Here is a 15,649-nt window from a genome sequence, read left to right as displayed (position 1 = left end):
CATATTACTCCCCTCCTCAAAAACCTCCAATGGCTACCGATCAATCTGCGCATCAGGCAGAAACTCCTCACCCTGGGCTTCCAGGCTGTCCATCACCTCGCCCCCTCCTACCTCACCTCCCTTCTCTCCTTCTACTGCCCAGCCCGCACCCTCCGCTCCTCCACCACTAATCTCCTCACTGTACCTCGCTCTCGCCCGTCCCGCCGTCGACCCCCGGCCCACGTCATCCCCGGGGCCTGGAATGCCCTCCCTCTGCCCATCCGCCAAGCTAGCTCTCTTCCTCCCTTCAAGGCCCTGCTGAGAGCTCACCTCCCCCAGGAGGCCTTCCCAGACTGAGCCCCTTCTTTCCTCTCCCCCTCGTCCCCCTCTCCATCCCCCCATTTTACCTCCTTCTCTTCCCCACAGCACCTGTATATATGTATATATGGTTGTACATATTTATTACTCTATTTATTTATGTATTTATTTTACTTGTACATTTCTATCCTACTTATTTTATTTTGGTGGTATGTTTGGTTCTGTTCTCTGTCTCCCCCTTTTAGACTGTGAGCCCACTGTTGGGTAGGGACTGTCTCTATGTGATGCCAATTTGTACTTCCCAAGCGCTTAGTACAGTGCTCTGCACATAGTAAGCGCTCAATAAATACGATTGATTGATAGATTGATTGATTCTCTACGCCTCAGTTCCCTCATCTGTAAAATGGGGATAAAGACTGTGAGCCCCACGTGGGTCAACCTCATCACCTTGTATCCCCCCAGGGCTTAGAACAGTGCTTCGCACATAGTAACTGCTTAACAAATACCATCATTATTATTATTACAAGGCAATTAGGTTGTTCCACGTGGGGTTCACAGTCTTCATCCCCATTTTCCAGATGAAGTTAAGTGATTTGCCCAAGGTCGCACAGCAGAAAAGTGGCAGAGGCAGGATTAGAACCCACGACCTCTGACTCTCAAACCCAGGCTTTTCCCACTAGGCCCTGCTGCTTCCCTTATTGGAAAGGGCAAAGGCCTTGGAGTCAGAGGAGGATAATAATAGTAATAATAATAATAGTATTTGTTAAGCACTTATTATGTGCCAAGCACTGTTCTAAGTGCTAGGGTAGATACAAGGTGATCAGGTTGTCCCACGTGGGACTCACGGTCTTAATCCCCATTTTACAGATGAGGGAACAGAGGAACAGAGAGACTTGCCCAAAGTCACACAGTTGATATGGGTTCTAATCCCGATCCTTCCCCATGCCTGCTGTGTGACCTTGGGCAAGTCACTTCTCTGGGCCTCAATGACCTCATCTGTAAAATGGGCATTCAATACCTGCTCTCCCTCCTATTTAGACTGTGCAACAATGGCTGCGTCTGATCTGATCATCCTGAAACTTCCCCAGTGCTATGAACATCATTTCAAGTGCTTAACAAATGCCACAGTTAGGAGGAGGATGGTCAAACTGATAGAGCACGGGCCTGGAAGACAGAAGGATCTGGGTTCTAATCCCGGTTCGACCGCTTGTCTCTGGGCCTCAGTTCCCTCATCTGTAAAATAGGGGTTAAGGCAGTGAGCCCCATGTGGGACAGGGACTGTGTCCAACCCAATTAGCTGGTATCTACCTCAGTGCGTGGCACAATAATGGTAATGATGGTATTTGTTAAGCACTTACTATGTATCGAGCACTGTTCTAAGCGCTGGGGTAGATACAAGGTAATCAGATTGTCCCGCGTGGGGCTCACAGTCTTAATCCCCATTTTACAGATGAGGAAACTGAGGCACAGAGAAATGAAGTGACTTGCCCAAAGTCATGCAGCTGACAAGTGGTGGAGCCGGGATTAGAACCCACGACCTCTGACTCCCAAGCCAGAAAGTGGCTTTCCACTAAACCACTTTGCTTCTCGCAACGTCTTAAGCGTTTCATACAGTGCTGTGCACACAGTAAGTGCTTAATAAATATGATCGAATGAATGAATGTTTTGTTTATTGTTGTGTTGTACTCTCCCAGCGCTTCGTACATTCATTCATTCATTGTTGTATTTATTGAGTGCTTACTGTGTGCAGAGCACTGTACTAAGCGCTTGGGAAGTACAAGTCGGCAACATCTAGAGACGGTCCCTACCCAACAGCGGGCTCACGGTCTAGAAGGGGGAGGCAGACAACAAAACAAAACATATAAACAAAATAAAATACATAGAATAGTAAATATGTACAAGTAAAATAGAGTAATAAATCTGTACAAACATATATAGAGGAACAGTGCTTTGCACATAGTAAGCGCCTAATAAATGCCATTACTATTATTATTATTATTCCTTAGCATATGGTAAGTGCTCAATAAATACGATTGAATGAAGGAATGAATGAACAGGGACTGTGTCCAACCTGATTACCTTGTATCTACCCCAGTGCTTAGTATAGTGCCTGGCACATAGCAAGCGCTTAACAAATACCACAATTATCATTATTATTATTATTATTATTGATGGCTACTCTCTAACATTCTCTTCCTTCTAGGATGGATTACTCCAGTGACCCATGTTATAACTTCTTCACCTTCTTCCCCCCCCCCCCCCCCCCACCAATTCTCCGCGGGCCCAAAGCAGCCAGGGATATGTGCTCAGTCAACCATTTAATCAGTCAATCACACTTACTGTGTGCACAGTGCTGTGCTAAGCGCTGGGGGAGAAACACAACAGAGTCGGCAGACCCACGCCCTACCCACAAGGAGCCCCATATGGGACGTGGACTAGTTCGTCTCTATCTGGGCATGTACAGTGCTTGGCACATAGTAAGCACATAACAAGGCTTTATGCTCATTGCGGTCAGGGAATATGCTCATTGTTGTATTTTACTTGCCCGACCGCTTAGTACAGTGCTCTGCAAAGTGTTCAATAAATACGACTGAATGAATGAAATATCAAACGGAAACTATCCTCAAGCCCCTTCCTTCCTCTCCCCCTCGTCCCCCTCTCCATCCTCCCCATCTTACCTCCTTCCCTTCCCCACAGCACCTGTATATATGGATATATGTTTGTACATATTTATTACCCTATTTATTAATTTTACTTGCACATATCTATTCTATTTATTTTGTTAGTATGTTTAGTTTTGTTCTCTATCTCCCCCTTTTAGACTGTGAGCGCACTGTTGGGTAGGGACTGTCTCTATATGTTGCCAACTTGTACTTTCCAAGTGCTTAGTCCAGTGCTCTGCACACAGTAAGCGCTCAATAAATACGATTGATTGATTGATTGCAGGAAGGAAACTCACTGCTGCTACTTTCATCCCCGCCTTTTAGAGTATGGGCAGGAAATGAGTCACTTTTTTTTTCTTTTGGTATTTGCCAAGTGTTTACAATGTGCCAGACACTGTACAAAGCATTGGGGTGATACAGGGTTGGGCACAGTCCACGTTCCACATGGGGCTCACAGACTTAATCCCCTTTTTACAGATGAAGTCACTGAGGTCCAGAAAAGCTAAGCGACATGCCCAAGGTCACACAGCAGGCAAGTGGCAGAGCAGGGATTAGAACCCAGGTCCTCTGACACATATAATAATAATAATGATGGCATTTGCTCAGCGTTTACTATGTGCAAAGCCCTGTTCTAAGCACTCTGGAGGTTACAAGGTGATCAGGTTGTGCCACGCAGGGCTCACAGTCTTAATCCCCATTTTACGGATGAGGTCACTGAGGCACAGAGAAGTTAAATGACTTGCCCAAAGTCACACAGCTGACCGTTGGTGGAGCTGGGATTTGAACCCATGACCTCTGACTACAAAGCCCAGGCTCTTTCCACTGAGCCACGCTGCTTCTCTAGCAGGGAATGCATCTGTTGTTTTGGGAGTGTATGAAACAAACAGTTAGTACAGTGCTCTGCACACAGTAAGCGCTCAATAAATATGATTGACAGACAGAACGCCACCCAGGCCCTTGCTCTATCTACTAGACCACACACTATCTACTAGACCACACTGTTTCCTGTCATGTGTTTGGTGTCATCATGTCTTTTCCAAATTATTAGTACAGTCATTGTTCCCCAGTGATAGCTCAATCAATACCATTCCTAGGATTCAGCGCTTAGAACAGTGTTTGGCACATAGTAAGCGCTTAAATACCGCCATTATTCTTATTAATAATATTAATAATAATAATAATAATGACGGTGTTTGTTAAGCACTTAGTATGTGCCAAACACTGTTATTAATAATAATAATAATGGTAGTATTTGTTAATAATAATGCTGGTATTTGTTAAGCGCTTACTATGTGCCATGCATTGTTATTAATAATAATAATGGCGGTATTTGTTAATAACAGTGTTGGTATTTGTTAAGTGCTTACTATGTGCCAAGCACTGTTATTAATAATAATAATGCTGGTATTTGTTAAGTGCTTACTATGTGCCAAGCATTGTTATTAATAATAATAATGGTGGTATTTGTTAATAACAATGTTGGTATTTGTTAAGTGCTTACTATGTGCCAAGCACTGTTATTAATAATAATAATGGCGGCATTTGTTAAGCGCTTACTATGTGCCAAGCACTGTTCTAAGCGCCGGGGGTGGGGGGATACATGGTAATCAAGGTTGTCCCACATGGGGCTCACAGTCTTCATCCCCATTTTACAGAGGAGGTCACTGAGGCACAGAGAAGTTAAGTGACTTGCCCAAAGTCACACAGCTGACAATTGGTGCTTACTATGTGCCAAGCACTGTTCTAAGCACTGGGGGGGAATACAAGGTAATCAAGGTTGTCCCACATGGGGCTCACAGTCTTCATCCCCATTTTACAGATGAGGTCACTAGGCACAGAGAAGTTAAGTGACTTGTCCAAAGTCACACAGCTGACAATTGGCACTTACTGCATGCCAAGCACTGTTCTAAGCGCTGGGGTGGTGGGGGGAGGAATACAAGGTAATCAAGGTTATCCCACATGGGGCTCACAGTCTTAATCCCCATTTTCCAGGTGAGGGAACTGAGAGAAGTGAAGTGACTTGCCCAAAGTCACACAGCGGACAAGTGGCGGAGGCGGAATTAGAACCCATGACCTCTGACTCCCAAGCCCGGGCTCTTTCCACTGAGCCACGCTGCTTCTCAACTACCGACTTGTTGCCTGGTTAACAGAGACCTCTCAATCAATCAATCGTATTTATTGAGCGCTTACTGTGTGCAGAGCACTGTACTAAGCGCTTGGGAAGTACAAGTTGGCAACATATAGAGACGGTCCCTACCCAACAGTGGGCTCACAGTCTAGAAGACTCATCCCCCCATCATCATCATCAGTTGAGTGCTTATTGTGTGCAGAGCACTGTACTAAGCGCTTACCCCCTCATCCCTCTCCCCCTCACCGCCTCCTCCTCCATGGCCTTCCCGGACCAAGCCCTCCTTTCCTCTTCTCCCACTCCCTCTTGAGTCAACCTTACTTGTTCCCTTTATTCATCCCCACACCATTTATGTCCTCATCTGTCATTTCTTTATCTCCATTCCCGCCGGCCTCCCGGTGAACTCATCATGGGCCAGAAATGTGCCCGTTTATTATATTGTCCTCTACCAAGCGCTTAGTACAGTGCTCTGCTCACAGTAAGCGCTCGATAAATGTGATTGACTCACTCGATTAGCAGAAGAATATGAGTGGGTCTCGCAGAAGATCAGATAAAGACTGTGAGCCCACTGCTGGGTAGGGACTGTCTCTATATATTACCAACTTGTACTTCCCAAGCGCTTAGTACAGTGCTCTGCACACAGTAAGTGCTCAATAAATACAATTGGTGATGATGATGATGATGATAAAGGGCCCGAACTGATATGCATCTTGTGGAAATGGCAAGGAATTTCAGAGTGAACTGTGGGGCCTTGATTTCCTTTGGAGAAGCAGGGTGACTTAGTGGCAGAAGCCAGGGCTTGAGGGGCAGAGGTCATGGGTTCTAATCCTGGCTGCGCCACTTGTCAGCTGAGTGCCTTTGGGCAAGTTCATTCATTCATTCATTCAATCAATCGTATTTATTGAGCGCTTACTGTGTGCAGAGCACTGTACTAAGCACTTGGGAAGTACAAGTTGGCAACATATAGAGACGGTCCCTACCCAACAACTCAGAGTCTAGAAGTCTCCCTCATCCCCCTCTCCATCCCCCCCATCTTACCTCCTTCCCTTCCCCACAGCACCTGTATATATGTATATATGTTTGTACATATCTATTACTCTATTTATTTATTTTACTTGTACATATCTATTCTATTTATTTTTTGTTAGTATGTTTGGTTTTGTTCTGTCTCCCCCTTTTAGACTGTGAGCCCACTATTGGGTAGGGACTGTCTCTATATGTTGCCAACTTGTACTTCCCAAGCGCTTAGTACAGTGCTCTGCACACAGTAAGCGTTCAATAAATACGACTGATTGATTGATTGATTGATTAGAAGTCACTTCACTTCTCTGGGCCTCAGTGACCTCATCTGTAAAATGCGGATTAATAATAATAATCATAATAATGGCATTTATTAAGCGCTTACTATGTGCAAAATCTGTAAAATGGGGATTAAGATTGTGTACCTCATGTGGGACAACCTGATGACCTTGGATCTACCCCAGCGCTTACAGCAGTGTTTGGCACATAGTAAGTGCTTAACAAATACCACCATTATTCTTCTCTGGGCCTCAGTTACCTCAACTGTAAAATGGGGATTAAATCTGTGTGCCCCACATGGGGCAACCTGATTACCTTGTATCTACCCCAGCGTCTAGAACAGCACTTGGCACAAAGTAAGCGCTTAACAATTACCATTGTTATTATTATTACTATTTGGAGATCCTTCAGAAAAAGAATCAGAAATAAGGTTACCGCTAATTCAGAGGCAATGTCCTGCAGGTTCATCTTCAAAACACAATTTAACTTGGGTGGAGTAGTGCCCAGGGGAACACTGATTGATTGATTGATTCATTCATTCATTCATTCAATCTTATTTATTGAGCGCTTACTGTGTGCAGAGCACTGTACTAAGTGCTTGGGAAGTACAATTCGGCAACAGATAGAGATGGTCCCTCCCCAACAACGGGCTCACAGTCTAGAAGGGGGCTGGATTAGATAAATTAGATAAACAGTTTCAGAATTGGGGTTTGTATCACTTCCTTTTCTATGCCGTTAATCTTTTGTGTGCTGGAGATGGTAGATAGTTGTAGTAAGAAGGATGTGGTTGGGGACCATGGTTGAGGTAATAACCTCTGATGGTTGCAACTTTTAGAAAAGGGCCAGGGCAGTAGTCTTGTAATAATAATAATGATGGCATTTATTAAGCACTTAACTATGTGCAAAGCACTGTTCTAAGCACTGGGGAGGTTACAAGGTGATCAGGTTGTCCCACGGGGGCGGGGCTCAATCTTAATCCCCATTTTGCAGATGAGGTAACTGAGGTCCAGAGAAGTTAAGTGGCTTGCCTAAAGTCACACAGCTGACAAGTGGCGGAGCAAGGATTAGAACCCATGACCTCTGGCTCCCAAGCCCAGGTTCTTTCCACTGAGCCCCTGATGTATATATTTGTACAGATTTATTACTCTATTTTACTTGTACATATTTACTACTTTATTTATTCTGTTAATGATGTGCCTATAGCTATAATTCTATTTATTCTGACGGTTTTGACACCTGTCTACACATTTTGTTGTGTTGTCTGTCTCCCCCTTCTAGACTGTGAGCCCGCTGTTGGGTAGGGACTGTCTCTATATGTTGCCGACTTGTACTTCCCAAGCGCTTAGTACATTGCTCTGCACAGAGTAAGTGCTCAATAAATATGATTGAATACTAAGGCTTGGGAGAGGACAATACAACAGAATTAGCAGGCAAGTTCCCTGCTCAATGAGTTTACAGTTCAGAGGGGGAGGTCCACATTAACATGAATAAGTAATTTATATATTTTAAAGTTATGTACATAAGTGCTGTGGGGCTTAGGACAGCGCTTAGAACAGTGCTCAGCACTTAGAACAGTGCTTTGCACATAGTAAGTGCTTAATAAATGCCATTATTATTATTATTATTATTATTATTAGGGTGGGGCAAATATCAAACAGCCAAAGGTCACAGATCCAGGTGTGTGGAAGATGCAGAAAGGAGAATGAGCCAGAGAAAAGGGAGCTTAAGGGGGGAAGAGCAGGGAAGACTTTTGTTGAGCAGTGAGAGGGTAAATGAAATTATCTCACAACTTTCAGCGGCCACACTGCCTCGTCTGAATCTCACCGCACCCTTCAAGGATTTCCCCCACTTCCTGTCAACTTTCAGTTAAACCTATTTCCGATGCCCTCTTTCAAGGCAGCTGTTCGACATCCCGCTATCAATCAGTTGACACACATGTTCAACTCAGAAAAGTTGTGTTGAAATATTGACAGTGACTCTCCTTCCAGCATTTAATTCCTGCTGATGTCAAGCATGGGACGTAAATACAGCCCGTGACATTTGCTTAGAATCCAGAACCTGAAACGAGTTCAAGTCTCGTTGTCTGCTGTGTGGCCTTGGGAAAGTCACTTAACTTCCCTGTGCCTCAGTGAACACATTTGTAAAATGGGGAGTATGACTGTGAACCCCATATTTATGTTAATGTCTGTCTTCCCCTTTGGACTGTAAGCTCATTGTGGGCAGGGAATAGGTAATAATAATAAATAATAATAATGATGATGATGGTATTTGCTAAGCACTTACTATGTGCCAAGCACTGTTCTAAGTGCTGGGGTAGATACAAGGTAATCAGATTGTCCCATGAGGGGCTCAGTCTTAATCCCCATTTCCCCCCCGCCTTACCGCCTTTCCTTCCCCACAGCACCTGTATATATGTATATATGTTTGTATGTATTTATCACTCTATTTATTCATTTTATTTGTACATATTTATTCTATTTATTTTGTTAATATGCTTTGTTTTGTTCTCTGTCTCCCCCTTCTAGACTGTAAGCCCACTGTTGGGTAGGGACCGTCTCTATATGTTGCCAACTTGTACTTCCCAAGCTCTTAGTACAGTGCTCTGCACACAGTAAGCGCTCAATAAATACTATTGAATGAATAAACACGATTGAATGAATGAATGAATGAAAGAGCACGGGCTTGGGAGTCAAAGGTCGTGGGTTCTAATCCCGGCTCCACCACATGTCTGCTGTGTGACCTTGGGCAAGTCACTTAACTTCTCTGAGCCTCAGTTCCCTCAAATTCATTCATTCATTCAATCATATTTATTGAGAGCTTACTGTGTGCAGAGCACGTGTAAAATGGGGGTTAAGGCTGTAAGCCCCACATAGGACAACCTGATCACCTTGTTCTAGTGCTTAGAACAATGCTTTGCACATAGTAGATGCTTAACAAATGCCATCATCATCATTATTATTATTATTGTTATTTCCACTAAGCCACTCTGCTTCTCGTAACCTCTTAAGTGTTTCGTACAGTGCTTTGCACACATTGAATGAATGAATATGTTGTTTATTGTTGTGTTGTACTCTCCCACGCGCTTCGTACACTTAGCACACAGTAAGTCCTCAATAAATATGATTGAATGAAGGAACGAATGAACAGGGACTGTGTCCAACCTGATTACCTCGTATCTACCCCAGCGCTTAGAACAATGTCTGGCATGTAGTAAGCGCTTAATAAATACTATAATAATAATGATATTAAGCACATTGCTGGAGTACATACAAGATGAGGGCACTGAGGCCCAGAGAAGTGAAGTGACTTGCCCGAAGTCACACAGCAGAAAAGTGGTGGAGCTGGAATTAGAACACAGGGCCATCTGGCACCCGGACCACGTTCTATCCACTTGGCTCAATAAATGCTACTGGACGGCAGATTGTGCCTTCAAGAAAGCAGAATAGTAATAATAATAGCAACAATAAAAAGCATTCATTTAGTACTTACTATGTGCCGAGCACTGCATTAAGCACTGCGGTAGATACAGGATCATCAGGAGAAACAGAGTCCCTGTCCCCCATGGGGCTCACATTCTAATTAGGAGGGAGAGTTTCCTTTTCTGTGGAAACTGCAACACAATGAATCAGTTGTATTTATTGAGCACTTACTGTGTGCAGAGTATCATCATCAATCGTATTTATTGAGCGCTTACTGTGTGCAGAGCACTGTACTAAGCGCTTGGGAAGTACAAATTGGCAACATATAGAGACAGTCCCTACCCAACAGTGGGCTCACAGTCTAAAAGGGGGAGACAAAATCAAACATACTAACAAAATAAAATAGAATAGATATGTACAAGTAAAATAAATAAATAAATAAATAAATAAATAAATAAAGTGATAAATATGTACAAACATATATACATATATACAGGTGCTGTGGGGAAGGGAAGGAGGTAAGATGGGGGGATGGAGAGTATCGTACTAAACGCTTGGGTATGTAAAATAAAACAATAAAACAGACAAATTATGTGTCTAAAATGAGTTTAGGGTCTAGAGGACCCTAAGGGTTTAGAGGATGGAAGCAGCGTGGCTCAGTGGAAAGAGCGTGGGCTTGGGAGTCCAGAGGTCACAGGTTCAAATCCCTGCTCCACCGCTTGTCAGCTGTGTGACCTTGGGTAAGTCACTTCATTTCTCTGTGCCTCAGTTTCCTCATCTGTAAAATGGGGTTTAAGACTGTGAGCCCCATGTGGGACAACCTGATAACCTTATATCTACCCCAGTGTTTAGAACAGTGCTTGGCACATAGTAAGCGCTTAAAAAATACCATCATTATTATTATTACCCCAGCACTTAGAACAGTGCTTGGCGCATAGTAAGTACTTAAAAAATACCATTATTATTATTATTACCCCAGCACTTAGAACAGTGCTTGGCACATAGTAAGCGCTTAACAAATACCATCGTTATTAGTAGTAGGAGTAAGCACTCAATAAATACGATTGAATGAGCAAATGAATCAAGCATAGCTCAGTGGAAAGAGCACAGGCTTTGGAGTCACAGGTCATGGGTTCAAATCCCACCACCACCTATTGTCAGCTGTGTGACTTTGGGCCAGTCACTTAACATCTCTGGCCCTCAGTCACCTCATCTGTAAAATGGGGGATTAAGACTGTGAGCCCCCCGTGGGACAACTTGATCACCTTGTAACCTCCCCAGCACTTAGAACAGTGCTTTGCACATAGTACTAAGCACTTTATTACTATATTATATTATTATATAATATATGCAATATATTATATATAATATGATATAATGATAATATTATTACTATTATAAGAGTACTTTATTACTCTATTTATTTATTTATTTTACTTGTACATATCTATTCTATTTATTTTATTTTGTTAGTATGTTTGGTTTTGTTCTCGGTCTCCCCCTTTTAGACTGTAAGCCCACTGTTGGGTAGGGACTGTCTCTATATGTTGCCAACTTGTACTTCCCAAGCGCTTAGTACAGTGCTCTGCACACAGTAAGCGCTCAATAAATACGATTGATTGATTGATTGATAGTAAGTGCTTAATAAATGCCATCATCATCATCATTATTATTATTATTATGATGATGATGATGATGATGAATTCCCTGCTCATGAATCCTTCCCTGAGGGAATTCCCACCTGGGGGGCTCCCAATCACCTCATGTTTTGGGGACAGTCAGCATCTAAGTGCTCAATAAATACGATTGAATGAATGAATGAATCTCTCTATTAACTGGGTGGGAGCCCAGAAGGACACAATGGAAGCTGAATGTGAGGTATTGGTGAGGTACTCAGAGACTATTTAGCCAACCAAGGACACTCCATAATAAAACAATGATGGTATTTGTTAAGCGCTTACTATGTGCCAAGCACTGTTCTCCATCTCCACAGAGAGGCCCGGACTGGGACACTGAACATGACAAAGGAAAAACAGGATTTTATTCATTCATTTCTTCAACCTTATTCACTGAGCACTTACTGAGTGCAGAGCACTGTACTAAGCCCTCGGGAGAGCCAGATAGACACAATGCCCACAACTCGTTTAGAGTGACCTATATTCTGGTGGGCCTCAGAATGTTTATTTATTTAGTCATATCGCCTGTCTCCCCCTCTGGACGGTAAACTTTTTTTTTTTTTAATAATGGCATTTATTAAGCACTTACTATGTGCAAAGCACTGTTCTAAGCCCTGGTTGCGGACAGGGAGCATATACTCTCCCAAGCTCTTCATTCATTAACTCGTTCAATCATACTTATTGAGCGCTTACTGTGTGCAGAGCACTGTACTAAGCACTTGGGAAGTACTAGCTGGTGACATATAGAGACGGTCCCTACCCAACAACGGGCTCAGTCTAGAAGGGGGAGGCAGACAACAACACAAAACATGTGGACAGGTGTCAAGTCGTCAGAATAAATAGAATTAAAGCTAAATCAATCAATCAATTAATCAATCGTATTTATTGAGTGCTTACTGTGTGCAGAGCACTGTACTAAGCGCTTGGGAAGTACAAGTTGGCAACACATAGAGACAGTCCCTACCCAATAGTAGGGTCACAGTCTAGGCACTTCATTAACAAAATAAATAGAATAGTAAATATGTACAAGTAAAATAAATAGAGCTGAGAATAGTACAGTTTGCACTCAGTAAATACGATTGAATGAAAAATAGGAACTCAAGCAGAATGAATCTCATCCAGGTCACCTTCCTGCAGGCTTAGTGGAGCCTGCCTGGGAATTTAGTCATTCATATTCACTGAGCACTTACTATGTGCAGAGCACTGTACTAAGAGCTTAGTGCTTACTATGTGCAGAGCACTGTACTAAGAGCTTAGACGAGTACAATAGACAAGCGCTTAGTACAGTGCTCTGCACACAGTAAGGCTCAATACCATTGAATGAACATTAAACAGACACATCCCCTGCCCAAATGGGAATTTCCCTCTTTTTTCTTTGTTTCCCGTTTCCTCTGCTGCTGCTCCTCCCCTCCCCATGGCCCCTACTCCCTCCCTCTGCTCCATCTTCCTCCCCACCCCACAGCAGTTGTGTGTATATGTACATATTTATTATTCTATTGATTTTATTAATGATTGTATATATCTATAATTCTATTCGTTTATATTGATGCTATTGATGCCTGTCTACTTGTTAATAATAATAATGATGGCATTTGTTAAGCGCTTACTATGTGCCAAGCACTGTTCTAAGTGCTGGGGGGATACAAGGTGATCAGGTTGTCCCACGTGGGGCTTACAGTCATCATCCCCATTTTACAGATGAGGGAACTGAGGATCCGAGAAGTTAAGTTACTTGCCCAAGGTCACACAGCAGACATGTGGCGGAGCCGGGACTCGAACCCATGACCTCTGACTCCAAAGCCCGTGCTCTTTCCACTGAGCCATGCTGCTTCTGTACTTGTTCTGTTTTGATTTATTGTCTGTCTCCCCCGCTTCTAGACTGTGGGCCCATTGTTGGGTAGGGATCGTCTCTGTTGCCAAATTGTACTTTCCAAGTGCTTAGTGCAGTGCTCTGCACACAGTAAGTGTTCAATAAATACAGTTGAATGAATGAATTCATTAATTAAACCCTGCTGGTTGAGCCCCAGTTAGTGCTTAAGACCAGATCAGATCTGCAAAGATGCCAGAATTTCCATTCTCAGGCTACAGGGCAAGGACTCTCTTTTTCTGGTATTTATTAAACCCTTACTACAAGCTGGGCGCTGTGCTTGGCACATAGTAAGCGCTTAATAAATACCATTATTATTATGATTATTCTAAGTGCTGGGGTAGATACAAGGTTGGACACAGTCCCTGTCCCCTGTGGGGTTCACAGACTTAATCCCCATTTTAAGGATGAAGGAACTGAGGCCCAGAGAGGTGAAGTGACTTGCCCGAGGTCACACAGCAGACTAGTGGTGGAGCAAATTAGAACCTATGTCCTTCTGAGTCCTAGGCCCATGCTCTATCCATTAGACCATGTTGCCTTTCCCTTTTAACAGCGCCTGTGTATTTGGATCTATACTCTTTATTCATTCATTCATTCAATCGTATTTATTGAGCGCTTACTGTGGGCAAAGCACTGTACTAAGCACTTGGGAGAATAGAGTATAACAACAGACACATTCCTGCCCACCACGAGCTCACAGTCTAGAGGAAGAGACAGACATTAATATAAATGAACAGATAAATAAATTACCGATATATTCAGAGGTCATGGGTTCTAATTCCAGCTCCGCCACTTGTCAGCTGTGTGACTTTGGGCAAGTTACTTCACTTCTCTGCGTCTCAGTTACCTCATCCGTAAAATGGGGCTGAAGACTGTGAGCCCCACGTGGGACAACCTGATAACCTTGTATCTCCCCCAGCGCTTAGAGCAGTGCTTGGCACATAGTAAGCACTATGTCCAAGACTGAACTCCTTATCTTCTCTCCCAAACCCTGCCCTCTCCCTGACTTTCCCATCACTGTTGAAGGCACTACCATCCTTCCCATCTCACAAGCCCGCAACCTTGGTGTCATCCTCGACTCTGCTCTCTCGTTCACCCCTCACATCCAAGCCATTACCAAAACCTGCCGGTTTCACCTCTGCAACATCGCCAAGATCTGCCCTTTCCTCTCCATCCAAACCGATACCCTGCTGGTTCAATCTCTCATCCTATCTGGAGTGGATTACTGCATCGGCCTCCTCTCTGATCTCCCATCCTCCTGTCTCTCCCCACTTCAATCTATACTTCACGATGATGCCCGGATCATCTGTGTGCAGAAACGCTCTGGGCATGTTACTCCCCTCCTCAAAAATCTCCAGTGGCTACCAATCAACCTGCGCATCAGGCAAAAACTCCTCACTCTCGGCTTCAAGGCTGTCCATCACCTCGCCCCCTCCTACCTCATCTCCCTTTTCTCCTTCTCCAGCCCAGCCCGCACAGTGCCTTGTTCTCGCCTGTCCCACCGTCAACCCCCGGCCCACATCCTTCCCTTGGTCCGGAATGCCCTCCCTCCACACATCTGCCAAGCCAGCTCTCTCCCTCCCTTCAAACCCCTACTGAGAGCTCACCTCCTCCAGGAGGCCTTCCCAGACCGAGCTCCCTCCTTCCTCTCCCCCTCCTCCCCGGCCTTACCTCCTTCCCCTCCCCACAGCACCTGTATATATGTTTGTACAGATTTATTACTCTATTTTACTTGTACGTATTTACTATTCTATTTTATTTTGTTAATATATTTTGTTTCTTGTCTGTCTACCCCTTCTAGACTGTAAGCCCGTTGTTGGGTAGGGACCATCTCTTCATGTTGCCAACTTGTACTTCCCAGGCGCTTAGTACAGTGCTCTGCACACAGTAAGCGCTCAATAAATACGATTGAATGAATGAAATACCATCATCATTATTATTATGTTCTTTTCCCTAGGCTTTGCAGAGAAAAATTATGAACAAAAACCTCTTCAAATAAAGCAACGTGTAATATTGAAGCTCACTGGATGCTTCTGCAGAAACAAAGGAGCGCCTTTTAAAATCATATCTGATTTTTATTTCCACCATTCCAAGGGTCCAGGATTGTATAAAGGAGATCCAAGATCCTCACAGAATGTGATCTGCCCCTTAGATGACACACCCAATAGATCCTCTAAAAAACTTTCTCTCTTGCGCAAATGAAAACTTTAGGATGCTACACTTCAAAGTTTTATTTTCACATAAAAGGATTAAAGTCTATTAATCCTGCATTTATTACAAAATGACAGGCTTAAGGAAGA

At 43.6% G+C, this 15,649-nt stretch overlaps 1 protein-coding gene across 1 annotated transcript in view; it reads right to left on the bottom strand.

The window, feature by feature from the left end:
* ITGA2 (integrin subunit alpha 2) overlaps positions 1 to 15,437 on the bottom strand; it is a 133,697-nt gene extending 118,260 nt beyond the window's left edge. The window contains exon 1 of the mRNA XM_038765572.1: positions 15,374 to 15,437. Coding sequence (XP_038621500.1) covers positions 15,374 to 15,437 — 64 coding nt within the window. The remainder of the gene's footprint in view (positions 1 to 15,373) is intronic.
* Positions 15,438 to 15,649: the final 212 nt, after the last annotated feature.

The sequence above is a fragment of the Tachyglossus aculeatus genome, chromosome 23, assembly GCF_015852505.1.
Source record: "Tachyglossus aculeatus isolate mTacAcu1 chromosome 23, mTacAcu1.pri, whole genome shotgun sequence".
Lineage (NCBI taxonomy): Eukaryota > Metazoa > Chordata > Mammalia > Monotremata > Tachyglossidae > Tachyglossus > Tachyglossus aculeatus.
Note: the sequence above shows the minus strand (reverse complement) of the source record. Positions and strands in the feature narration are given on the sequence as shown.